Source organism: Centrocercus urophasianus, unplaced genomic scaffold (assembly GCF_019232065.1).
Source record: "Centrocercus urophasianus isolate 14NV4802_14NV808 unplaced genomic scaffold, USGS_Curo_1.0 seq_11, whole genome shotgun sequence".
Lineage (NCBI taxonomy): Eukaryota > Metazoa > Chordata > Aves > Galliformes > Phasianidae > Centrocercus > Centrocercus urophasianus.
The window spans coordinates 13,993,174-14,020,766 of NW_024884253.1; the positions used below are offsets into that span (position 1 = coordinate 13,993,174).

General features: G+C 37.8%; 1 protein-coding gene across 1 annotated transcript in view; it reads left to right on the forward strand.

Moving 5' to 3' along the window:
- TRPS1 (transcriptional repressor GATA binding 1) overlaps positions 1–27,294 on the forward strand; it is a 167,982-nt gene extending 140,688 nt beyond the window's left edge. Inside the window, exons 5-6 of the mRNA XM_042809005.1 lie at positions 20,856–20,978; positions 26,034–27,294. Of these exons, the coding sequence (XP_042664939.1) occupies positions 20,856–20,978; positions 26,034–27,095 (1,185 nt within the window). The 3' untranslated portion in view covers positions 27,096–27,294. The remainder of the gene's footprint in view (positions 1–20,855; positions 20,979–26,033) is intronic.
- The last annotated feature ends 299 nt before the right edge of the window (positions 27,295–27,593 follow it).

The following is a 27,593-nucleotide window of genomic DNA, read 5'->3' on the forward strand; positions in this document are numbered from 1 at the left end:
AGAAGAAATTGAAATAGTGAAATCTTGGTGCGAAGCCAGCAGACATCTAGCTAGCTGCTAGACTGGTAAAAAAGCAGCTTTCTGCTGTCAGGATCAGCATTACTCCAACAGTTGCAGCAGTTCTCAAGCCTCTGGATTTGTTTGCAATGAGAGATTTGTTGTGGATTTTTAACAAGGCTCCTGTGTGTGTGCCGTGCTTAGTAAATATTGGCCTTCAGGGTATTTTTCAGTCACGCTGAATGGACTGTTGGTTTCCCCAAACTGCCAAGTGCAGAAAATCCATTTCACTGATTTTTTTTTTGCTATAGAAATCGCATCACAACTTGCGTGCTACGAAAGAAGAATAAAATCGCTAGGAAGATTGTGTCTGAGGAACTGGGGGGCAGGCTGGAGAAGGGACACACCAGTAACGATGTGCTGCCAAAGTTCCTAAGTGAGCAACAGAGCGAGTGCTGAATTTCAGTTAGGAAAAATTACAAAACATGCTTTTTATTTTAGTGGTGGTACTATCAGTATGAAAACATGACGAATCACTTAAAAATTGTACCACTTAGCAGGAGGTGGTAGCAGAAAAAAAATATCCAAATTGTTAGATCTTAGGGACAATGAAATTAGTAATCATCCGAGAGAAAATGAAAACTAAGTACCATATATCTGAAGTCTGTACATAATGTAATGTGTGACTAGAACAACAATGGAAAAGAAATTGGCGTTGTGAAGCATTTCAGTGGCTTCCTATTATACGGTTTAATGTTTTGATAGCAGGTAGAGTTCAATATTGAAATATTTCTAGTGCCTCTGTGAACTATTGCAGGTTTCTGTGCATGCTTTTTCTGAGCTAATTTTAAATGAATATGAGCCAGTGGGATGATGTGTTTTCATTTGAGCATAGTTTATAAAAGCAGAAAGCTTCCTGAGATAATGTGGGTATGCTAAAAGCAGAACTACACTGATACATTCAAACGTTACCATACTCAAGTGATTTTTTCCAGTGACTGTAGTGAGGCTGCTCTGAAGGGGGGTATCAGTCGTAGTGAAATACAGCACTGTTTTTGATCTCTTTTCTATCCTAAAGAATGATAGTGTATGAGAATGATTTTTTTGTAGTCATCATTTTAAGTGATGGTGGAGCTATGAACAGAACCATAGCTTATCGAATATTCACACACTGTATGTATGCTTTCATTACACATTTATAGAGGACCTATTGTTTTGTTTTCTGCTGGAGGCTACTCATGTAAAAGAATAGTCTAGAACAGACTTACTGCATGTGTTGTCCATTTGCCTGTCAGCAGTAGTTTTGACAGAAAAAACAGGGAGTTTGAGTGACTGCTGGTCTGTCTTAAGGTATGGTAATGAGGCTAATTAGGAGAGATGAGAGCTGAACTGGATATGTGAAGGCAATTATCCGTGAAACTTTTGTCATACTTTATCAGATCTCTCTTTCTTTTTTTGGCATTTGCCAGTGACACGTAGAATGGAAATATTTGAAATGATACGTATTCTAGAAAGTGAAGCAAAGAATGAAGGCGGAGGGAAAATTAAATGAGAACATCTCATTGTTAAACTGTACAACTTAAGAAGGATATTGTGGGTATCAAGAAAGAATCTCGTCTGTGTTATCCTTGTCACTTACATTTACATGAATTAAAATCGATTACTTTCTGTAATAATGAACATACACAGAGACCTACATCTCCCCTGTTAGCTGTACATTGTTTTGTGTGCTCCTTTTGTGTTATGAGTAGCTGCAGCAAGTATGTTATTAAACATATTTAAAAGAAAAGCATGCAAAGACCATGGAAAGATAGGGAAAAGTAATTTAGTTCAGTATTAACAAAAAAGCTGGAAATGACTCATTTTCAGGAGGCCAATGCAACTTACTTTCAGACTGCTTCATATACCAATGCCACACAAACTATTAGAAAAGAAGCACTAAACAGAGCAAATGAAAAACAGGTGTCACAGGTCTTGATGAATCAATGCACGTAATCCTCAAAGAAAGACGGTGACAAATGAAACTTGTACATTAATGAGACCATAACCAGGCTCAATTATTAGGCCATTTTGAAGAGCTGTAGGAACTTCACACATTCCTTTAAGTTAGAAGGGAAAAAAACATGATGAACTGAGCTCTCTACACACTCCTGCTTCTAGTACTAAGTCAAAAAGACAGTTTTCCTCTAATCCACTTTAAAGGTAATGTAATGTTAAAAAACTTAGCTATATAAGACACACTCAGTCACTTTTTAAAAGAAAAGAATCTATTTCATACTTTGATCATTCTGATGAACTTACACATTTTGTGTGTCTACCAAGTGTGCTTATGAAATTAGATTATATACTGCTAGCCATATTCATCTTAGTGCCATGTAATTCTGAACTTGCTGGAAATGCAGCAAGCAAAATAGAGAATGGATGTGTAACAAAGATCAACTCATTGCCCAAAGAGTTTTCCATTAAGCACCAGTTCTTTTTTCTCAGATTTTGTTTTGTAGTTCTTAAGAACTTGGAATCTTTTGATATGATTTACTACTAGCAACAAGACAACTCATATCCAGAAGGCCAGTGCTAAATACATGAGATCCCCAATGCAAATCTTGAATCTGACATGAAGGTCTGAGTTCTGTGGTGGGTCTTTAATTGCATTTGCTTTTGGTGATAGCATGGAAAGACAGATAGACCTGCTTCCCACCTGTTCCTGTAAGACCTTGTACTGTAGAATAATACCCATCTGACTACAGCCATCCTCTTCATGTTCTGTTTGTCCCTTCCATTCTTCATTCACACCAGTACAGACACAAGGATGCTCTCTTCCTTAGACGCTACAAAGATGGGAAAAGTTTTTTGCAGATAATGGTCCACAGACATTGGCTTCTTAAATAACTATTACTGATCTTCAGCAAAAAAGCTACTCTTGCCTCCATGGAAGAGTTTAGAGAGCTCCTCTTTCCATGGCCTTTTACATAATGTAGAAGCAGATGAAAAACCACGACCCCAAAAAATAAAAAAAAAATCTGCCTTGGCAGTTTTCTGCAGAACAAAAATAGAGAAAATGGCCATAAAAGTATACCTTCAGTCATCAGCAAAAGCAGTGCCATGAGGACAGAGGACTTTCTCCCAGATAGGATCCTCTTTGAGTTCCTCACTACACATTCGATATTCATAGATATAAGATCTGGAGTATACCTAAATGAAAGAGGGAAAATCAAAACCTGTATTTTCATTGTTTATATTTTCCTATCAGCTTGTCTAAACAGAAACTCAGACTGCATTCCTGGTCCCTTCAGCTCCTCTTTTCCTTTATATTATCTTGTATGTATTGTATATTATATATACAATACATAATATATATATATAATATATACAATATATAATATTGTATATTATCTTATGCATGTCTGCTCATTGGTATAAATTTATGAATATAACAAATGTGCCAGTCTTCAAGTACCTCTTGGAAGAGGTCTCAAAATCTTCCCTTTCAATACTGCAGCTAAATATTGAAAAGCAGTTACGTATCTAGTTGTAGAAAGTTACCATTTTTTAGTGTGTCTGGATGTCTTTACCTTATTTTTCTAGCCAGTTGACAGTGGTGGTATATAAACACCTGAGTCACTTTATTATAGTAACACAACATTGCAACAGGTTACTTACTCATAATGAGTAGGATACTAATGAAGTGTCGTTTCCTAGCCTTATTTGGTTTATGTTGCAACCTTAATGATATTTCAATTTTGGAATAAACTCCCAAAGTGGCGTACAGGGATTTGGCCACACGACTTGCATTAACATTAATCAAAATCATGTGTCTAAATTTCCACCACGCTAAAAATGTACCTTTTGATTGTGGATTGGAATTGCGTGTTTAGTGGGTGCATATGCAAAAGATCACTTCACCAGCTGCTTCCTTTTGTTCTCAGTCACGTTTGTGCTCTTCATACCTGAAATAAAAGATGGCAGGGGATACTGAAGCCCTCTGTTCACAGGCTGCATTGCCGAGGACAGTAGCAATTCATGTTTCCTCTCCTTAATCCACACAAGCCCAGCAACTCCTTTTGCTGATAGACTGGTACTGCAGCTGTAATGGAGGGGGACACTCACATTACTGGTGTGCCAGCTACCTCTGTGCAGCCACTAGATCTTGAAAATGAGGATGAAAACCTGTTTGATGTAAGGTAAAGCTGTCTTTCCATCATGGTGCTCTGTGTGTCTTTGTATCAGCAGTTGGTAGAGTTTTGCGTTCTTGCACATTCTGTTTTTTTTCTGGTTGCAAGCAGCGTCAAATATTATCGTAATCGAGGGAAACCACTCCAGCAGTTCTTACAGCCACAGTGGAAGCAGGGCTCAGCCTAAAGCTCGAAGGTCATTCTGACTAATGAAGTAGGCTCCAGGGGTTTGTCTTATTTTGATGTGTTAGGCCATGGATTGAAAAATTTTGGTGGTTTTGTGTGTGTGTGTTGGTGGCTGGTGGTCACTGATACAGACATGACTCTGTTGTGGCTTTAATCCCAGAATATCTCCCAGAACTGAAGTCAAGTTGTTTCTTCAGACCCTTTTAGTACATGAAAGAAGTTTCATCATTCCAAAATCAAAAAAGAAGCTGTGTATATTATTCCGGTATCGTACCAAACTCATAAAGGTTTGTTTCTGTTTGAGACTCGGGCCATTGAAGCTCATCTGCATAGATAGATCCTGGACGCAAGCTGTGTTTTTCCAGCTATGTCTTCTGCTGGCTTCACTGGAGCACCTAAAGGAAACAGAAATCCTAAAAAATAACATTACTTGTATAGGCTAATCCATGCTTTTGCAATAGAAAGAAGCTCCAGGAGGAAAAAAATGAAAAAAACCCTGAAGTTTCCATGAATATCCTATCTGAGAATGATGGGTGCTGACTGACTGAAAAACAGGAAAAGAAGTTACATTTGCTGGATTTCAAAGCAATTACCTCATAAAATAAATAATAACTTTCCATATCGCTGTGCCATTAATCCATATATGTAAAGCAAATTAATGAATAAGGAGTTTCATATCCTTCAGAGTTTGCAGTGATTCCACCACGTAAAGACAAACACCTTCTATCTGTAGCGATGACTCACTGATTTGGTTTAGCACCCAAAGAGCTGTTGAAGAAACCCGCAGTTATGTCCCTTTGGCTGACTGAGCCTCCAGCATTAAATAAAACCAGAACCCCAGGCATTCTCTTAATTTTTGTCTTAGGTCCAATCTTACAAAAGCTTATGGATGGGCTTAACTTTACACAGGTGAATAGGCTTATGAAAATAAATTAGATCTCTCCCATACTTAAAATTCAGCACTTTTTTTTTTTTTTTTTTAGGAGCAAGGCCTTCCCGTGCTGCCATAAAATTCATTTTTATTTCTACTTTATCACATTCAGATGCTTTCTTCGCTCAGTTTTCTGTTTTAAACTAAGTGTTTTTCAAATGCAGTGTTCCCACTGTGGCATTGGCAGGAAAAAGGAAAAAGACATATTTGAAACTTGCATGGCTCCAATGAAAGTGCTAGTAAAGATTACCTTAATCCTTGAATTCAACAAAAAAATGAAAATCGCTAATGATCAACCTAAGAAGTATTGTGTGATGAAGCAGTTAAAGTAGCACTTGTTTGCTGGCAATGAAAGAAAGGTTTTTATCATTTTTTAAAAATTTTCAAAAACATCTTTCAGTATACAGTCCTTTTCAGTTTGCATCTATCTGCTTCATGAGTGATCCTTTCACCCCCTTTTCAAAGCCATATGAAGCTTGCAATGCAGGATAATTAAAACAAATCTCAAGTAAACTATTTTGTGAAGATAGAAGTTTGATGGTTGAATATATAAAAAATTGTAACCAGATGTTGTGCAGAAGCCATAGTAGTTTAAAGATCATGGGCTTTTTTTTCTCATTTTTTTGTACGAAGCAAAAATATTCTAATTGAAGTTGTCAGCAGGAGTGAGACTAATATGCCTGTATTTGATTAAATAATAGTTTATTTAACATTCAGTGTGGCCCAAATTGGCTGAGTCTAAAATACAGAAACTTCTTACTTAAATTTTTTTGTACTGAAATAGAGTGAAAAGTAAACCTAGTTAATGTTAACATTTTTGCTTGATATTCCCAAGTATGCTATTATTTGTTCACTTCTGTGTCTCATTGTGCTATATACGGCACATACATTTTCTTCCTATTTTCCTATGAGCTGGTTTGCCGATGGAAGAAATGGAAGAAGAAAGATGGGCAATGAAGTCTGGAGTGTACTGGTTTATCAGAATTATTACTGAAATCTGGTCGAATCTGAGAGCATAACATGACCATCCTGCAGCATCCCCTTTTGCTACACTCTGGGCAAAGCACAGAAACTCAGGCAGACACATTAAGGGATATTTGTGCATGAAAAGGGTTATATGTTTTACAAATCGCAGAATATTGAAAAATGTGCAGTAGATTTCCTGGCAATTATTTTCACTATACAGAAAGCAGTGTTTATTGGATGAACTCAGAGAAATAGTGGCTAAGATTTGTTCAAGAGATGTTCAATGTTTCTATTAATTCACTGATTAATACAGTTGCCTGCATCAAGTTCTGACTGTCTTCCTCTCCTTTTTGTACTACCTTACTGCTTACTTGCTGTTCATAAGCAAGGGGATCCCCATCTTGCCTCCTGTGAGTAACCACTGCTGAAACCATAGGAATTCCATTCTTGCTCTTCTCTTTGTAGCTTTTTGGCCTTTTGCGTAAGAATGGGTTATGTGACTCATGAGCCACAGATTGCACTGTGTTAAAAATGAACTGTAAAGGCATGAGTTGCTTGGCTTATTGGTAGCATGTGTTGCTCTAAGTGCCAGTACTTCCTGCTTAAAGTGGAGATGGAGATTTGGCATTTTTAAAGCAGATCTAACATGAAAATAGCTATTTGCTGTTGTCAAGTGAAGCTCCCACTGGTCAGGTTTCCCATAATTTTCATTTGCTCCTTGCCATGAGAGCGTGATCCTTTTGGTGCCCTCTCAGTACCCTCTAGTGACTGCAGCTGGGTGCTACAGCGCAGCTTGCACCAGCTGTGAGGTGGGTTCTGACTGCCTGGTACCTGGCTCTGGTGGTCTGAGTATGCTGAGCTTTTGGTACTCTAAACACCCAGGCAGTAGATAGCAGACAAGGCCAGATTTGTAGTGAGATTGCAACATTCAGTAGGAAACTTGTAATTCATTCTGAGACCGTTAATCACGGAAACGTAGTAGGAGTCCCTGCCCTAGCTGTACATGTGGTCTGTACTTGTACTACAGCACTAGGGCTATGATCCTGAAATACGAAAGTATACTGACCATCTTAAGGGTACATTTCCTGTGTCTGCCCTAGCTGTGCCACACATGTGCCGGGCCTCCAGAGATAGATAATGGCAATTCCATAATAAAATCAGCCAAAAACTAACCTTAGAACAGCAAAAGAGAAGCTCAGTGCAGCTAGTTTTTGGTATTTGTTGTTGTTGTGTAAAACAAGTGTGCATCAGATCATCAGATCACTAGTTCTGTAGACTTATGCTAGTTTCTACCACCTCTTGCTGTCCTTGTGCTTCATGCTGTTGTGGTGCATTGAAGTGGGAAAGCATTTGCTCTTTGATTTAGCGTAGGAATAGCTAGCTGCAAAACACAGATTTGTTGTATGTCATAGCTAAGATGCTTAGCTTTGCACTGCACTCCAATAACTTCTGAAAGTTTTTCTCTCATTAACTCAGCTTGCTATTAATAAAGGAAAGAGGGCCTGTTATTTGTCTTCTAGGATTTTTTTTTCTCAGAGGTATAAGTCATATAACTCATCGGTAACTGTGACCTGATTTTGAAAAGATCTCTTCTTATAAAAGTACGTACATTTCACATCCGCTTACATATTTTGGCATTATTCAAAAGAGCACTATTCCCTGTGTGTCATGCCTGGATTTAAAGTCTTCTTCAGTGGGTCCAGGATACTGGTCATAGGCAGGTAGCATTGGCAGCCATCCCAAAATCTCCTCAATGGGTCCAGGGTTTGTTACCGCATTAGTCATTCAGTGTTCCCCACACCTTCCTCATCTTCCTGCTGATTTTACTATCAGGGTTTCACAGCCATGAAGTTTCCACAGCCATGTCCATTTCCATATGACTCGCCACTAAGGTGTGAAATCCTAGTCCATGACACAGAACCAAAAAATGTTTCCTATAAAATATCTGTAGGAAATAAAGCCCCCTTCTCTTTACAGTTTCTCAAAGAGAGACTTTGGCAAAGATGCTGAAGAAATGGAAGGATTTTTTTTTTCTCCTAGAGGAAGTTGTGTCATTATAAAGTGCTCTTCTTTGGTGTACATCTTTTTCCTTTTCACTTTCAAAGATTCCACTAGGCAATAAAGAAAAAGAGGGAAAACAATTTGACATTGACTGTTAAGGAAAACCTGAATTAAACTGAAAAGTGTATTCTTAAGCATGTCAAGGTTTTTGTTCTGCCAGCAAAGCAGAAATGGCTTTGAGTATAGCCTGTTAACCAGTAGCAGCTATGATTTCGTACTGCATATCTAAATGTAGAGGTTTCTTTTCATTTCAGGGTTGTGTACATGGGCCTCTTATTCCAGCTTGTTGCTTTGTTGCTCAAATGCCATTTTCCAGTTGTCTGCCGCACTCCAAACTAATAAAACTGAGTATGTGGCAGGGTGGGTGCATTTCTTCTTCAAAGTGCAGAACTTAGGATGGAAATCCCTGCTAAGTTATATTTTGCTCTCATGCTACTGTTGGCAAGTGTGTACCACTTAACAAGGCTGACTGCCCCAGCAGTAAATTCACCCCATCACTTGCAATAAGAGTAATTTCTTTGGAAGAATGAAATCCGTAGGTGGAAAGGAGTGATTATGACAATGCAGATTTTGAAGTTGGTGTCTTAAGTAATTTAAGTACCCTTTTTTCAAGGTAAGATAGAAATTAGTCTAGGGATGTTGAATTGGCTGCTGTGCAGTTACAGCATTCAGTCTGTGCTGATGTGCATGAGTACAAAAAGTACAGAAGGCTTCTAGGATTGCCAAGAAAGAAAATCTTGCATGAAAGCTATTAAGATAAATACTGTTTATTATTTGTTTTAAAAATAAATTGATTTCCTTACTGGGTGATTCTCCTTAACCAAAAAAAAAAAAAAGAAAAGACATGGGTAGGGCATTTAAATTAATGAGTAATGAGGTTAAGCTTTATTAGAAAGGGATTCAGAGTGTTCCTTTAAGTGTTCCTTTATCCTGACCACTTACAGTGACTTTCTTCTTCCTTGTATTTTTACATGCTGCTGCTTTTAGCATTTTATCAGGAAACACTTGTTTTTCTTTACCTTTTTTTTTTTCTTTCTTTTCTTTTGAATCTTGCATTATATCACAGATTTTAAAGTCTTCAGTCATTATGCTGTGGCTCTGTCTTGAATTCCATGAAATGTTTCCTATCAAATTAGGAGACCATATGCCCATGTTGGCCTAAAATTTGCAGTGCATCATGTACCAGAAATAGAAGCTGGTAAAGATTCTTCAGAGATTGTGTTCACTTGTTCCAAAGACCTGGTTTGTTTATGGAAGGGATGCTTGCAGTACATAAACACTATTTAAGGAGAAATGTCTCCAAAATATAGAACAGTTGTTCTATTCTCATCTTAATGGTATTTTTAAGGAAAACTACACAACACCCTATGTTGAGTCTTATTTACCAGTAGTCATTATGATCTCAATAGGAGAGTGGGCAGAGAATATTTTTTGCAAAATCATCTTTAGATACTTTACTCAGTTTCTACTAAACGTTTTGAAATTGCTTACTGTGGAATTTAGAGGTAAGTATCTTCATTTTTAGTAGTTGTATACTTTTACAGATTGAAATCTGTTAACATTCAGTCTGAATGCTGTTCTATTTTAATTAAAGCATTTATAGACATGAAGTTTTAGATATTTTTCATGACAAATGAATAGGAATTAAGGCTGAAGTGAATAGAAATCAATACTCCAGATAAGTCACAAGCAGACTGCGGCAGCTCACTGAAGAAAACATTGGTTGAAGAAAGAATCGGTTTACGCAGTAAGTTCAATTTCATGTAGTTCATCAGCTTCACAGAATCACTGAGGATGAAAGTAACTCTGGAGATCACCTAGGCGAAACCCACTGCTCAGAGCAGGGTGCTCAGGCCTGCATCCCTGGCTTTGACTATCTCCAGGGTTTACTAAAGAGTGGATTTATTTATTTGAAGTCTGTATACGTGGCAACCTGCTTCTGTGTTCAACCTCTCACAATCGGAAAGCTTTTTTGTTGTGTCCAAATGGGATTTCCCACATTTCATTGTATGCCTTTGATTCTTGTCCCCACTGGGAAGAGTCTGGCTCAATCTTTACTCTCCCCGTCAGATATTGATTGGTTCAAGCAGATAAGAATCATAGAATCATAGAATCCTTAGAGTTGGAAGGGACCTTTAAAGGTCATTGATTCTAACTCCCTTGCAATGAACAGGGACATGCACGGCTAGATCCCCCTGAGCCTTCTCTTTGCCCGGCTCATCAGGCCCATCTCTCTCAGCCCTTCCTTGTGATGGGACTGATGAGACTTGTAGTCACATTTGTATCCCTTCACTGGATTCTCCCCAGGATGTCTCCAGATTTCTGCTAGCACATCAGTTCTCTGATGTATTCTCCCTTTGCGAGGGAACTTTCTGGATTTTTTTTCCACATTTTTTTTCTTTTCCCAGAAGACCCTTTTACTGCCCTGTAATGCTGTAGGGTTGATCACTGCTCTGATCCATTCCTACTTCCTAAGGCTATCAAAAAGTAAGCCATCAAGTATTATTTCTGCCAACAGTGGGATCACAGGAGAGAATAAGATCATTGTGTTCGAACCAACCACTTAGACTGAGCCTCAGCCTTATTGTTTTGTTATCTGGGAGTGTTTGAAACGGATTGGATTAGATGAAAATGTCCATTATAAAAAGGCCACTGCTTTTCAATATTTACCACACCGTGGTATCTGGGATACCACAGTTTCTCCCTAAGCTTACAATAGGAAATAACTATGGTAATTGTGTGGTATGGGTTGGCAAATGTTGATTTTTCTGAATGGGAGCCATTCTAGCAACAGCACGTAATGAGATCTGCAGTAAGAGGGCAGTCTTAAGCCTACAGAACATAATAGGTGGACATTTGGATCAGCTTTGTATCCCTCCCTAGTAACAGTTTCCTCCAGGGGACTGTGTGAGACTCAAATTATAGTTACTTCAGTTCCTGAATAAGTGTGTAAGGTGTAGCTGCCCATGTGAAACATTTTCTTGTTATATTGCTTCTTTAATTAAAATTAATGGTCCTAAGGGGATTTTTTTTTTAAGTATGAGTAACAGGTAAATGAACCTCACTGGTTTTCACCAAGAAAAAGACACCTAATTGACATTTCCTCTCCGAGTCCTGAACACTTCTATTAAAACTTTAGATCCTCATTTTGTAACTTGGAAATAGAAATTGTTCTTCTAGGGTAATTTCCAGATTGGGGGTGCAAATCTGGGAGGATGTAGGTGATCAAAAGTCAGTGGGACTGAGGCTTCTAAGATACTTAATGGCTTTTGAAATTTTTACCCCTAAGGAGCCTTTCCCCTGCTGATTTTGGCAGCTCTCAGCCAAAATCTACAAATGAGAGTTCCTCCTCTCAGCTGCTGGCTTTCTGAGCCATTTTCTATATAAATAGAGATCACGTGGACTTTAATAAGGTCAGGGAATGTTTTTTAAATGTCTGTGATTTTTTTTCCCCTCAAACCTTAATTTTGCCCATCTGATTTCTATGGAAGTGGGAACAGATGCCAGAAACTGAGAACTCCAGCAGCTTTGTGCTCATTCGTACAGCAGAGCACTTGCGGGATTGGGACCCTCAATTACTATCATATGTAGAGTTACATATTGGCTCTTAGCTGAGATCTGCAAATGCTGTCTGGTTCTTCTACCATGTCAAAGTCGGGGGGTGTTTAAGGAAATATGGACGTATCTTTGCTCCACTTTTATCTGTTTGTTTGATGAGTGAGATTACTTCATGAAAGCAGGGATACTTGGGGTGCCTTCTTAAACATAAATCCTCCAGTATCGGTGCCTAAACTTAAGCACCTAATTCCGTGTTTAGGCACCTTCACAACTGGCTCTTTATCTCAGAAAGTGAGTCTGTTTGTAACAAAGTCTAACTATTGATTTAGATTCCCTATTGGAGACAGCAGGGCTTGGATATTTTCGCCTTGTGCCAAGAAATGAAACAGTCAGAAGCGTTTCCAGTTTTCTCGATGTCTCTTTCAGCGTGCTTAGGGCTGTTATGAGAACACTGTTTCTGTGCAGTTACTGACGAGAAGAAGAGCAGTCTAATTTTGAATGTGTTTCAGTGTTTGTAATGTAGAAAATTCAAGAGGCTTTTTGTAGGTTTGTTCGCTAACAGCAGCGCAGCTCCTTGGGAAGCACACACCATGCCGAGAGCAGCAGCGGTCTGTGGAAGTGGGTGCTGGTTTTTCAGGCAGACACTCAGAGTCTGCTGCACGAGACTGTTTCTGCAAGTGCTAGTGGAGGAAAGTTTGTGTTGTTTACAGACAGGGATCACAGTTCCCAAACCAGACTCCCTCTGTCCAGCCTACTCACACTATTCCATCTACCTCAGCTATTTCTTTTTTGTAAGGAATGCTGTTATTCCTAAATTTGACTTCTCTTGCTGATCTTATTTTTGGTTGCTTCGTGTAAGTTCTGTTCTAAATCACTGCTCCAGTGATCAACTTGATTTAAAATGTGAGAAGAAGCTTAGCCAGAAACTTAGCAAGTTTTACTGCAATTCCTAAAACAAACTGATTAAACCCATTGTGTTAGTAACATCTTCATATTGCTGAAGATGCTGTCAGCTTTTTGCTGTGTTAGGTGGTAAATTGCAAAGAGAAAGCAGGACACAAATTAGGTGGGCTGTAGTTTCAGTACTTGTGAGCACACCTCAGCATAGATAATGCATTCCTTGCATCGATAGGCACAAGGAAGGGAGAAAAATGGTGCTGCGTTTTGGGAAAACAAAGACAATCGGGGCTTTCTTCTCGAGCAGCTGCAGCCAGTTCCACTAATGGAAGTGCAAGAGCAAAAACTGGCAGCACAAGGTATGTGTTCGTTTTTACAGATGGCAATGCAGACAAGTTGGTAATTGAGAAGGAAGTCGAGTACGTGAGCGTTTGACGGGGCACGGCCCATTACATTACTTTCCTATGTAATCGACTCAGCTATGGGAGACAGAATTTGTATTCCTCTTGAATAGGTTTTGGCTATTGCAAAATGTCATCATTATTGATAATGAGTTGCTAGATGATGGTTTTTGCTTTTTTTTTTCTTTTAAATGTAGTATTAGGGCGAATAAAACTTGACAAATTCATTTTCGGTTTGGCTTCTTGGAGGTCTGGGTCGTCGTGCTGGTAGTCAGTAGCAAAATGCAGCAGGAGTGAGATTGAGTCGAACTGCGGTTGCTGGTGTTTAAGGCACTGCAAGGGTTTTAGAGATGATCGGCTTGTGTCAGTTTCAGGATCAGGCCTCGAAAAGTATTATATTTATTAAAAGGCTGTTGAAGGAAGCTGCTATCCAAAAAGTCATGCTTGGCATAGAACAATTAAGTAAATAGTTAACTCTCTGAGTACCGGATTAACATGTAGTTCCACCAGAAAATATTTCTCAGTGTTTCTTACAAACATCTCAAGCCCAGTTGTTTGGCCTGTATATGCATTTGGACCAGCAAATTGTTACATATAATTTTCACATATAATGCTTACACGTCAATCACCAACAACTGCACAGAAGGTTTTAATGTTTCATATTTTTCCCACTGCAGATCATGAGGAGGAAACTGAAATTACCCTCCATCCCTGTATGAAAGGAGATGCACTGCAGAGTGCTTAGTTTGTACAGAGAAGTGCTCAAATGACGGAAAATGAATACTGCAAGGACGTTTCATTGGAAAGTGTACTGTGATCACTTATGTGATTCAAAAGATGGTGAATTCTGGCGTGAGGACCTTCAGTTCTTTCTGAAGGTCTAGCTCAGAAGCAAAGGTTGGGTGTTCCATAGCTTGAGAGAAGAAGTGATGGTGAAGAGATTCAATAACAACTGATTTTATGATCTCTTTGCAAACCTGTGTAGTTCTTATTTTAAATTTAATTATTCATTTTGATTAGCCAGTTGTTCAACTTGGTAGCAATCATGACATCCTTAACAAATATTTTACAAAATTCTGCCTTTTTAGTAAGTCAAAGGGATCGGAGTTCAGTGTCTGTGTTGCAGTTTTTTTGGTGTTTTTTTGTTTGTTTGTTTGTTTTTTGTTAGTGAAGTGCCACTATCTCTGAGGCAGCTTTACAACCTACAGGGAAATGCTACGAAAGTTGGGACAAAAACTACTCATCTGCGTTTTTGTTGCTGATTCAAAAAAAAAAAAAAAAAATACAGTTTACAGGCACAATAAATATTTACTCTCCCTAAGGGATCAGGTTTAGAATTCTGAAAGGCTGAGCTAGTAATAATATTTAATTTACAGGTTTTTTTCACTCTTTAAAAACCCCCTGATTCCTGTCATTAAAATTTTGTGATGCAGCATATATCATAAAAGATGCTGTTACAATACAGCATTCAAGTTTTTATGTGAACAAGGTGTGTAATTTTAACTTTCCTCTTGGCATTTCTGTTTTTTTTTTCTGCCTTGCCTTTCCTAACCTCCTTCTTATGTGTCTTTCAAGTGCAATTCTCTAATGTGATCTTGAAAATTTTTTAGATGAAGACTTTGGATTTGGCATATTAAATTGACTTCAAGAGGCATCTTTTAACTCATCGCTGAGGTTAAAAACAAGATTCACTTTAACACTCTGCCTTATGCGTTTCATTTTTTTCTGACAACTTACACTTTGAGGCTTAGAAGTGTCTCGTCTATTGCTGAAAGCTTTCCAAGCTATGAAGGGAAGAAAACCCAATGACTTTATTTTTAATTTAGACAAAGTTACAGCAAAAGCAACTAAACTTTTAAAATGTGAAACTTCACAGGGACATAGTTGTGGCTATTTTCATAGTTAAGAGTGAAAGTCGTTTTGATGAAACACATTCAGAAAGGTCTGCATGCCTCTGCAGCCAAAAAAAAAGGAGGGCTAAAAGTTTCTTTTCTCATTCTAAACTAAAGAAAGTAGCTCTTCGTCCAACATCTAGATGCTGCATCACTGCCCAGTTCTTCAGTTAATCTCAGCTTTTCCAAAGCATAGAGAATTCACAACTGCCTCTTATAAGGGCAAGTAGTGGACAAAACCTGGAAAGACCCAGCGGTTGTTAAAAAAAAAACCTCCAAAATAATCACAGCAGTGCAAACACAATGAAACCACAAGTGCCTGTTTTCTGAACCTCATGGCAGCAGTCTGGCCATTACAGGTCAGAGGCCATCTGCTTAAAGCTGGTCTCCAATCTGGAGGGTCACCTGGTTTACACTGAACCATGGCTGTTCAGGCTTCCTGGTGTTTCCCTCCTGACCTCCTTGTGGCCAGAGTGCATTAAGAGCCAGTGCTTAGCCCTGCTTTCATTGAGGCCTGTGAGGCCACAGCCTTGTCTATGGAGATAGGTCAGGCATATGCTTATCCTTGTTAACATTTATCAGACAAGAGGGAGTATTTTTAAACTAAAAAATGGGGGATTTGGGATGGATATTAGGAAGAAATTCTTTACTCAGAGGGTAGTTAGGCAGTGGCACAGGCTGCCCAGAGAAGTTGTGAGTGCGCCATCCCTGGAAGCGTTCAAGGCCAAGTTGGATGTGGCCCTGGGCAGCCTCATCTGCTGGAAGATCCTCTAGTTCCAGCCCCCTGGGCATGGTGAAAGATTGGAACTAAATGGTCTTTATGGTCCCTTGCAACCCAAGCTATTCTGTGATTTTATGACGTCTGCACTGGATATATTCTGGACCTGTGATTATAATGTTATCCATTTTTGTCACAGAAGAAAGCCAAAGATGGACATCCAGGCTTCATTGTATCATCGTTTTGTGATAGGGAAGTGAAAGTAATCAGCAAAAATGCAAATTTTGTTGTGTCCAAAATCGAGGAAGAATGATGTCAGAAAAACGCTTGGCTGATGCCTGTGGAGCCTATTTGAGTTTCTGAAAGTATCTTCTGGCAGAAATTTTGAAAAGGGGATGTATTTGGAACTAGAAGTCAAGCACCCTCAATTAGTCTGGCTTTCTAAAAAGCCACCATTTTTGAGCAGCGTCTTTGGCTTTTTTATATTTACAATATATATTTTTCTAAATGAAGTTCTGTTAAAATACCATCTGAAAGTACACTGTGTTTTAAGTATTCGTCTATTACTGAAAAGTAATGACACTTCTGCATGGCTAGAAAATTTGAAATTGTATAAAATGTGAGACATCATTTTTACAATCTAAAACATGATGTTTTTTTAAATGAAAAACAAGGGCCTGATACTGTCAATACACCTAAATGAATAACTTCTTACAGTACTCTCTGCTATTTTACTGGCTAGCAAAAATCACTAATAATTCTCTTGTTTAAATTATTGAAAACCATGTAAGGAGTTAAAAAAAAAAAAAAATTACCCATTCAAACCTGATGATGTGTATACCAGGTTTCAGATTTGTTCAATTAGAAATGGTCAAGATATAAAACCATACAAAATGTGAGTAAATACTCTGCATATCAAGGTTTGTTATACAATTACATGCTTTCAGTATGGTTCTTACTAAGGGAAAACAGTAGAGAGATCTGTAGTGCTTTTTCAGTGAATAGTTACAAACTTTCCTAGCTTAGTTATATAAAAATAATAATCCACTTGTTGCTTTGCTATAATATTAAAATGTGCACATGCTTTATTTCTCCCAAAGTTATATGAAGAACTTGGAATTCCCCTGTCCACTCTCACTACCCCCACCTCAATTTTGGCAAATCTCCAAATTATAAACAGCTGAACTGATTTAAATAAAGTTTTCAGTACAAAAACAACAACAAAAAAAGTAAGGTTACATCTGGGCTGAGAAAAACATGTGCCAAGTTTTAGCCCAATGTGATTTGAGACAACCATGATGTTAAACGCCCAAAGCCAGGAGTTGGAATGGAAATACAGAAACTGCACTGGCCCCTTCAGGATTTGTGACTGTAATGTAGTGGTTACAAGGCTCCAGATGATTAAGGCTTGACTTAGTAGATACATATTTTAGTTACTTACATCCTTCAGGCTTTTCTTCCAAAGTTATATGGGAAATTTTCATTGATACCTCCTGTTAGCGCTTGTGGCACTGAGTGGGAGACTGTGGCTCAAGCCTTCCCATGATTAGTTAAATTGATTTACCTTTCCTGGGCTGATCTTAAGAGATTCTTTAATTATGATAAGTCTGTTCATGTTTGAAAAAGAGCAAAGGGTTCCATATTTCTTTAAAATGGTGGCCAGGGTTTGTTCATAGCGCAGCTCTTGAGCATATGCCTGGGATTTACTGAGGCTGTGGTCTGTTGCTGTTGTTCAAATTTTGCTGAATTGGAGCTCAAATGTCTGCTACTTTGTGAGACTATCCCAAAATATTAGCAGTATTGGCCGTTGTTCTTGACTAACATAAAAGCTGAATATGCAAAGCCAAACAGACACTCATGAAGTAGAAATGTCATCACTAATTAACTTCCAGGACAAAAAAATAACTACTCAGATAACTCCTGTTTGCTAATAACATGATTCATAACATGATTTCTCTATATGGAAAGTAAAGGCCAAACATTTTTTTTTTTTCTTTTTTAAGAAAGCTATTAGAGTTTAGGAGAAGAGAACTAGGAGCATTATAGCCTTGTAAGAAGAGCTTCCATTTTTTCCACTTTTTCTTGGAGGGATGATCAATGTGTCTCAGGTACATATTTAACAAGCAGGCCAGTTCTCTAGTTAGTGGGATTTGGGAGCAAAGAATATGCTCTGATTCTGCCCCAGTCCTGTTCACTCAGGAAATCCACTTAAAAGCAACACATCCCCCTTATAAAACGCTGTTTAAAAACAAAGAAACAAACAAACAAAAAAGCTCTCCAAAGCACCAGCATTTATTTTTTCCAGAGGTGATTTAATTTTTAATTCAGTAGTGTAATAGTTGGAACAGTTTTTCTGAGGAATTATGATTGTTGATTTTCCCGTACAGTCTTTAAATAGCAGAACGATAAGAGACTAGGAAGGTGGAGAAAGATAAATCTGTGTTAAATATAGGGAAGTGTCTATCAGTTCTAGTGTATATCTAAGTATCTATATATATTTATATGTCTATATAGAGATGTATATTTATATATCTATATATATCTATATAATATGTACCTATATTTTGGTGCATTGGTATTTTTTTTGGTAATTTGTAGCTTCTTGTCAGCTTTATTTCATTGCGTCTGAAAGCCATGAAATGTTTCATTAAAATGAATGAAATGTTTTCTCTAAAAAAACAAACATGGAAATGGAATTACTTTTCTCAGTGTTTTAAATATGTACTAGTTCCATATGGTTCAGTGAGGATTTCAGTCTCCTTCCGTCACCATTCAGGTGTATGTGAATACAGAGCATAAACCCTAAAGTACCTTCTCTGTATTTTAAAAGTCTTCCATGACATTGTAGAGGCTATTTCCACAGCTCAAGTAATGCAAACAGAAATAAAAGGGTGGAAAGACTTACTCAGATTAAGACTCTACTTGTTTAATATACCGCACCAAGAAACCATAGGCCGAGAGACAAAAAGTAGGAATGGAAAGGAACAGTTAGGCAGTTGTGTCTGAATCCTGGCCATATACAGTCATTTCCGCTTGGAAACTTCTCGCCTTTCAAATGGACCAAACTGGGGTTAGTTTAGTGAATCTTTCATTGTGCTCTGAAGGAAAATATTTCAGAAGCCAGGTGAAGTTTTGCTGGGGTATGCAACCACAAACAGCGCTAGGAGCTCCAGTTTACTGGGAGGTGAAGGCACCTTCCCAGTGGACGCTGTCTCGAATACACAGTGTTCAATGTTGGCTGAAGATATCGGCTGCTATTCAGTCCTCCCCCTACCCAAATGGAGAAACAGTGCATTACTGCTTCTGATTTAAGAGACAAACTAGGAGATGATGTAAGAGGGTGAGAGAGAGATTATCTCGACGACAATCTAGATTTTATTGTATCACCTTAAAGTATCACAACCTGCTGTACTAATGAAATTGTGTTCTTGGTTTAAAAGGGCAATTGTTAGCCTGACTTTGTGCTCACTAAAAACATTTCCCCAATCTTGTTAAATTATTGCACTCATTTCAAATTTTTATGGCTGTGCAGCTTACCAGCCCTCGTTTCTTTACGTTTCATTCATTTTCCTTGTATTGATGATTAATAGAGGATGTCGAATGTTAGAGTGAGCAGGCATCAGCAAATGCAAGATCATAATTAGTTTAGCTGACGAGGGCCTCTGATAGCACTTGCATCTGGATGGAAAAATTACCCTATAGGGAACTGGCTGCTCACCAGGTCTTTTTAGTGATACATTGTGAAACACCCGATGAATCAAATGCCCTTTCAATGCCAAGAAAGTGTTCCAGTCTTGAAGCCAAAATTATGTCTGCAGAAAGCTTTCCATTTGAAATGTATCAGAGTACAATTATAACCATTGTATTTTTTTGGCATGAACACTGGTCTTCTACAGTATAGACTAAAGTTAAATAAATTACTTAAATTTTATGAAACCCTGAAATTTTGACTTATAGTGCTAGTAATTTTTAATTTATAATAAAATTAGTTTTCACCCAGACTGTTTTTCTCTATACTCGACCATTCTTATCTTCGATGCTGAAGGTTTCTTACTGACTTTTTTTCCTTTGCTAAAAGGGAACAGAGTTGAAATTCAGATTTTCTTTTCAGCAAAAGAATTGCATTTCCTGCTTATTAGTATTTGTGCCCACAAACACAGCCTGACTTTTATTTAAATGAGAGATTTAATAAAATCATTGCTCTGCAGAAAGAATTTAACGAGCAATACTCATAAACTTGTCTACTTTTAAATATTCTTGGATCATTATGAAAGCTGATGAATGCACAGCTCAGTCTGGTTAAAAATCAGTTGGTATTTAGGAAAGTTGTACTGTGCCTTTCTTTGCCTGAATAAACTAAATATGTCTGTGTGCTGATGAGACTGTTTTCGTGGATTTCAGGTAAAGCTCAAAAGAGGTCTCATTAAGCATACTGTACTTTTATTTGTTTGGCAGAGGTTACTCCTTGTTCTTAGCGGGTGGAGGGAAGTCTATGCTCTTACTCTGCTTTCTGAAGTGAGTGGGAACGACTGGAACTGAATATCGTGTATTCAATTAATGAAGTATAGTCTCTAGTAAAGGAATTAGTATGACGCAAATACAAACTGCAACTAATTATCATGGTGGTGTTTCGGGATCCCTGTTACCAATCGCACTTTAAAATCAAGCAACGGGAAAAGAAATAATCTGTTGTGAAACGCAGTGAACAAAACAGGAGAAGTTTACAGAATGTTCTCTGTCAGCTTCCAGAGTGGTTTTTCAGAATTTGCTGTTTAGAAACGATCATTAAATGCACAAAACCTGAAGTTCAAAAAGTTAAAGCTGTTATTCTGAAAAGGCTTTGGTGTTTCACACACCTCATCCATCACTCCAGGGTTAATTATAATGAAAATCAGTGGTGCCTATTAAGCACAATTGAACCTGACCTCATTATGGGCAGTGTGGGTTTATACTGTCATTGTTGCCAGTCTAGAGACAAAACTCCTGTGTTGATTTGTCCTAACTCCGCAGATCATGTGACTCACCTCTGACCTGTTTTTTTTTTTCTGTGTTTTTTTTCCTTCTTCCCTATTTCAGAGACGTAGAGGCTCGGGTGTTTTTTGTGCCAATTGCCTGACCACAAAGACCTCTCTCTGGCGAAAGAATGCAAATGGTGGATATGTATGCAATGCGTGTGGCCTCTACCAGAAGCTTCACTCGGTAGGAAGAACTTGCTGGTTTGTTCAGAAAAAAGGGGTTATACAGTTAAGCTGGGCAACTGTGGTCTTGCCTGGTTGTGTGATTACTACCACTCCCTGGCCTGCAGTTAATTTCCTAATGGGGATTTGCAGTATGGTCACTTTGGAATCAGATGTGATTCATTATGCAAAAGGCTGGGATGCTGTGGGTAGACGTGTTTGAGATCACCAGTGATGCATTTAATTATTTTGATACGAAATAAGGGGAAAATTATTTCTTTTCTGGGAATTCCATTTATAGGCAAACAGTATGTTGTGATGAAGCTCTCTACTTATCAAAAATACTGTTTTTTGCTTGCTTTTACTCTTCTCCCCCCTTTATTCTTCACACCAAATTTTGTAGAAATTCTTTGGGGTTCTTTTTGTTTGTTGGTTGGTTTTTTTTTTAGGTTTTTTTCCACAGTTCTTGTAGTCTGCTTCAGGATTCAGAAGTAACAAGGAACTGCTCATGCGATGGCACTCATTAATTTCTGAGATAATTTTTCATCATTCCTCTGGATCAGGCATGGAATAAGTAATAATCATGGGCTGTCTGTATTGCTTTTCATCTTATCGACACTTGGCTTGATCCTGAGATATGCTGAATGCTTTGGTCCAGGTCCAGGAAAGCCACGTTTAAGTGTTTCTTTGGATCTGTTCCAAAATGCTCAGAATCTTTTAGATTAAGACCCAATATTATTTTTAATATTTTTATTTTTTTTTATTGTTGGGTTAAATATTATTCCCTGCTATGAAATTAGAAAGTGGTACTGGTTTTTGGTAAGGGAGGCTGGACTTTGGGATTTTGCCAAGGCAGTGTAACAATCTAGAGTTTCAGCCAAAATCAGAAACCTGTGTTTTGGTTGAGAATGCATTTTCTTAAAACATTTTTTAGAAATTACATTTTCAAAATGAAAAAAAAAACCAAAAAACCAGCAACAAAAAAACAGGAAACTATTTCAAATGCATTATTACTCAAGTGCTTATGTATCTACAAATTTGAGGCATAAGCTTCTAAATAAGTCAATAATTTGTATGGATTTTCTCCTTTGTCTCATGCGCAGGCCATATAACAATCCTGTTTACTCAAGATCACTTTATAGCAAGTATTCCAGTTTTCGTAAGCAGCAAGATGATCACCATTGTTAAGCAGTAGCTCTGTTTTCTGAGATCAGTAACTGTTTTTTAGCTCCAGAACATCCCAACCAGTCAGATGACAACTAATTGAGAGAAGATAGACTAATGCATGATTTCTGGCCAGCATCTTGGTCAGGTCTTGCTGAAAGTATCATTTTCCTGGAGAACTCTGAAAGTTCTAAATGCATTCTGATTTAAGTTACATTGATTACTCTGAGCATCTACAAAGGTTTAAAAAGGACAATTTGGCTTTGGAACATTAATTTGACATTTGATTCCATTTATTCTTAGAATTTCTATGGACAGCTTCCACTTTTCCTTTATATGATATAAATTTCTAAATTAAAGTGTTGAAGTTCATCATAATTACTAGTATAACTTAACGACTGTATAAAAGAGGCAAGTATTAGTTTTGAATTAATAACGTAGTTCAGATAATTCTTATGAACCATGTGGCTCAAACTAGTATGCTTCCCACCGTAATAGTTAGCAATGCAATGTCAAACTTCATTTATACATACAGGAAAAAAGAAGATTTTAAATCCACTGCCCAAGCATGACAATAAGCTGTCATTAAGTGGATACTTGACATTAATATCTACAATTGAACTTCTACCAAACAAATACTAAGAATTCTATTAAGACACCATTTTGCTGTGATACAGTAGCAACTTCGGTGTGAACTGGGTTCTTAAATAATCAAACACGTCTCTCCACAGTGTCTCCATTGGGACACTGTTTAAGACAGTGCCATATTCTTGTGTAACTGCAGAATTTGAAGATTTGTTTTACCTGTGTATCTCTCTAGCTATCTCTTCATGAAAAATTATAGTAAGTATTTGTCATTTATGTATTTTTTTAATTAAGGAGTATAGGATGATACAGTTATTAGGCTGAAAATGCAAAAAAAATCCAAGGGAGCAGAACTGTTCCCTCCTTTAAGCTGCCCCATTAAACTAAATTGTGCTACTCAACTGAATAAAATTATTCACCTCTAGTAGGTTTGTACATTTCATAGCTACCTTTTAATTGGATTATCACTGCTTAAAACTACTGTGCTCATTAATCAATCAATGCTTAAGAAAGTGTATCATACACTTATCTGCAGTCTCATGTTTTACTGGTGTTTAGTAAGGAGAAAAATCCATGATCTGTCCCATAGTACTAAAGACATATGGACTGATAAATGTTAATATTGTAATGATTCCTGGTATGAGTCACATTTCCTTTCTATCAATATATCTATGGACCATTCGCATGAAGCTTGTCAGATGTTTCACATTTCTCTCCCTTAATGCAGACAAATATGTTACGAAATGTGTAATAATATTTAAATGGTCAGTTATTAAAATAGTTCAAGTGAAAAAAGATACTTTCATGTCAGTGAAAGCACATACACAATATTCACACTTACTGGTGTGGAAAGTGACTTTTTCTCTCCACAAAAAGTCATGAATTTGACCGCTTATATTGTGGCATTATTCCTCTTTGTTTAATAACTCTAATACAGTCATGGAAAGCTAGATTTTGTTCGGTAGAGATTCTTTGGCCAAATTCTCAGACTACTTCCTTGAGGGGTTACAGCATATTACTCTAGGACTAGATATAAATGATCTCCTAGTGCAGAGGTCACAGCAATTTCCCATTTTGTATAGGGAGAATAGTCAAAATAATTCACTGAAATATTTGCTGAATTTTCTTTTATTTTTATGTTACTTGTACTTTTGAGGGATGAAGATCACCAGTTGATAGAGATGTCAAAAAAAAAAATTATACTTCATAACATTATGTGTAATGAATAATCAAAGATCTGATACAAGACATTTGAAAAGGAAAATTTTGGCAAATTCTGTTTTCTAATTTGAGTGCCCCATTGATTATCTAGAAGTGAGTAATTTTTTTTGTCTCTGCTTGCAAACACACATAATATTTCTGTCTGCCCCTTTTTACTATAAATAGGAAATGCATGTGTAGTGTTACTCGACTGAATATGCTGTTTTAATCAGCTGAAGACTGGTCAGAAGTATTGTTAAGTTGTGCCTACAGCCATTAACTTCCAGCAAAGTGAGTTGAAATGCAGATGGGTGTGAGGATCCTCGTTTACAGGTGTGAAGATGTTTCTTGTAACTGCTTGCAGGATCAGATTTCATACCTGTAGCAAGGTTAAAAGTATTACCAAATCTCTGGAAATTATATTCTGAACCCATATGAAAGTGTTCTGTAGCGTATAAATCAAAGTTTAATGTGAGCAACATCAACAGATTTGTAAGTTCTGTCACACTTTGTCAATATGACAGTGTCACCAAAAAGTAAGGAAGTTAAGCTGAGCTTGTAATATGTATATTAATTGGCCATTGGATCTGCAACTATAAACTTTATTTGCTTATTATTAACTTATTATAAAATTTACATTGAAATATTCTAATTTAATCTGAACATGATTATGCCTTGGCGTACTTTGGTCTCTTTGAGATTGGTTCAGATGCTCCTTTTCTACTGGGTTGAAATTTTGTGTATTTAGACTCTAAATCACAGTCTTTTTATTTAGATTTTTAGTAGAAGGTAGAATCTGAACAAGTAGCTGCACTGCCTAAAATGTGGTTAACCATTAAAATGAGTAGACATCAGGAAAGTAAATAGATTGAAAAAGAGAAAATGGCATCATTGAGAGAGAGAAATAAGTAGAAGAGTGAGAACTCCAGCTCTGGATACTTTTATATTAATATACAAAATTATGTTACATTTGAGTTACAAATTGGATACTGATTGTAGGCCAAAATTTAGTCTGCTCTTTAAAACAATGTTAAAAGGAAAATTCCCAAGTAAACATATAAGTGGAATACTTTGTGGGGCACTTCTTTGGCCTCCAACCAAATCAGGATTATGTCTGCATTTGGATGAGACAAATGGCAGCTCCAGAGCACCAAACTGAATGAGTTTTAGGTAGTTTTGTTGTTTTAACATCTGCCCAGTAGAGCAACACATACTGACGTTACAGTACCATCTTTCATGCACATACCATTGCCTTCATGCCGAGCGGCCTTTCAAAGAGGCCTGGCAGCTGTCCTACCTCATACTATTTTTCTTCCTTCATGCAGAAGTATTTTCAGCTCTTCTCTAAATAGGCCACCTACTCTGAGCTGGTGTGGGGAAGTATCAAATGGAAACAGAAGGCCTTGCTTGGTTCTGCCTCTTCCTGGCTGTTTTTTTCTTTGCAGACCCTTTCCCTCCTTCTGGGGCCTTCCTCTCTCCCTCATGTAGCACAGCATTATAACATCTGGGAAAAAATAAATCAGGAATGAAGGAAGAGGCATTGGTGACAAAGTCCCAGCATCTTTGTGCAGGTCTGCCTCCGTTCTGCTAGGTAACAGTGGTGATGATCAGAAAGTCATGTTTTTTACTGTCGTTTCTTATTTATAGAAAAATGGGATAGGTGTAAAGGTAAGTAATACCCAGTTCTTGCTGTAGTGTGATCTGTGCAAACCCCTGGCTAGTACCAGCCCTTGTGACATAGTATATGGAGTAACACTAGTGTGTAGAGCCATGCATCCCCCACCTAATCTTTAGCTCTCAGCACCCTCTTTCAGCAGATCTCTCCCAGACTTTTTCAGAAATAGGACAAGTTGGAGGCTTCATCCTTTTTTAAGCAAAAAGGTATAGTACTGAGATGGTTCACTCAGTGTGATAAAACAAAGCAAATCACAGCTTATTTTTAACATGAGGGACCAAGTAGCAGCCTTTTGGTTTGCTTTATTTGTGAAAAATAGTAATTTCCTTAAAACTCTCTTGTATTACATCTTTTCACAAAAGAAAAGATAAATTTGCATGAACCTGGTCGGGTAGATTTGTTTAATGTCTCTTTCTTTTTCCCTTTTGTTCATTATGTGTGTGTTCCATGCAGACTCCCAGGCCTTTAAACATCATTAAGCAGAACAATGGTGAGCAGATCATTAGAAGACGAACAAGAAAGCGCCTTAACCCGGAGGCACTTCAGGCTGAGCAGCTAAACAAACAGCAGAGGGGTAGCAGTGAGGAGCAAGTCAATGGAAGCCCCTTAGAGAGGAGGTCAGAGGATCACTTAACTGAAGGTCATCAGAGAGAAATTCAGCTTCCCAGCCTCAGTAAATATGAGGCCCAAGGTTCATTGACTAAAAGCCATTCTGCTCAGCAGCCAATATTGGTCAGCCAATCTCTGGATATTCACAAAAGGATGCAACCTTTGCACATTCAGATAAAAAGTCCTCAGGAAAGTACTGGAGACCCAGGCAACAGTTCATCCATATCAGAAGGGAAAGGAAGCTCAGAGAGAGGCAGCCCGATAGAAAAGTATATGAGACCTGCGAAACACCCAAACTATTCACCACCTGGAAGCCCTATTGAAAAATACCAGTACCCACTTTTTGGACTTCCGTTTGTACACAATGACTTTCAGAGTGAAGCTGACTGGCTGAGATTCTGGAGTAAATATAAGCTGTCTGTTCCTGGGAATCCACACTACTTGAGTCATGTGCCTGGCCTACCAAATCCTTGCCAAAACTATGTGCCTTATCCCACCTTTAATCTGCCTCCTCATTTTTCAGCTGTTGGATCAGACAATGACATTCCTCTAGATTTGGCGATAAAGCATTCCAGACCTGGGCCAACTGCAAATGGTGCCTCCAAGGAAAAGAGTAAGGCACCACCAACTGTAAAAAATGAAGGTCCCTTGAATGTAGTAAAAACAGAGAAAGTTGATAGAAGTACTCAAGATGAACTTTCTACCAAGTGTGTGCACTGTGGCATTGTCTTTCTGGATGAAGTGATGTATGCTTTGCATATGAGTTGCCATGGTGACAGTGGACCTTTCCAGTGCAGCATATGCCAGCATCTTTGCACGGACAAGTATGACTTCACAACTCACATCCAGAGGGGCCTACACAGGAACAATGCACAAGCTGAAAAGAATGGAAAACCTAAAGAGTAAACCTTAGCACTTAGCACAATTAAACAGAAATAGGTTTCCTTGATGGGAATTCAATAGCTTGTAATGTCTTGTGAAGACCTATAAAGCACTTCATATAGAGAGCATGCCTTATCCAATATTAAACCCCTTGTCTTTTCTTTTTCTTCCTTTTTCTTATTTTTTTTTTTAATTTTTATTTTTATTTTTATTTTTTTTTCTTTTAAATGAGTGGGTTACCAAGAAAAAAAAAGAACAACTGTGTGGTGGCCTGTAGGTGGAGGAGATAGTAATATGGGACACGGCCCACCAAAGCTAGCCAGAATGCAGTGTACCATGGCAAATAACTTTGAGGACATTTTACCGGACATTTGATATCTTTGCTGTTGTGTAAGAGACATAACTGGCAAGAGTGCAAAGATGTGTATATGTATGTACTGCTGCAGAGGTGTAGTGAACATATGCACATTGTATATAAGAGCTAGACTTGTTAAATATACAGATGTTAAAAGGTCATTTTCT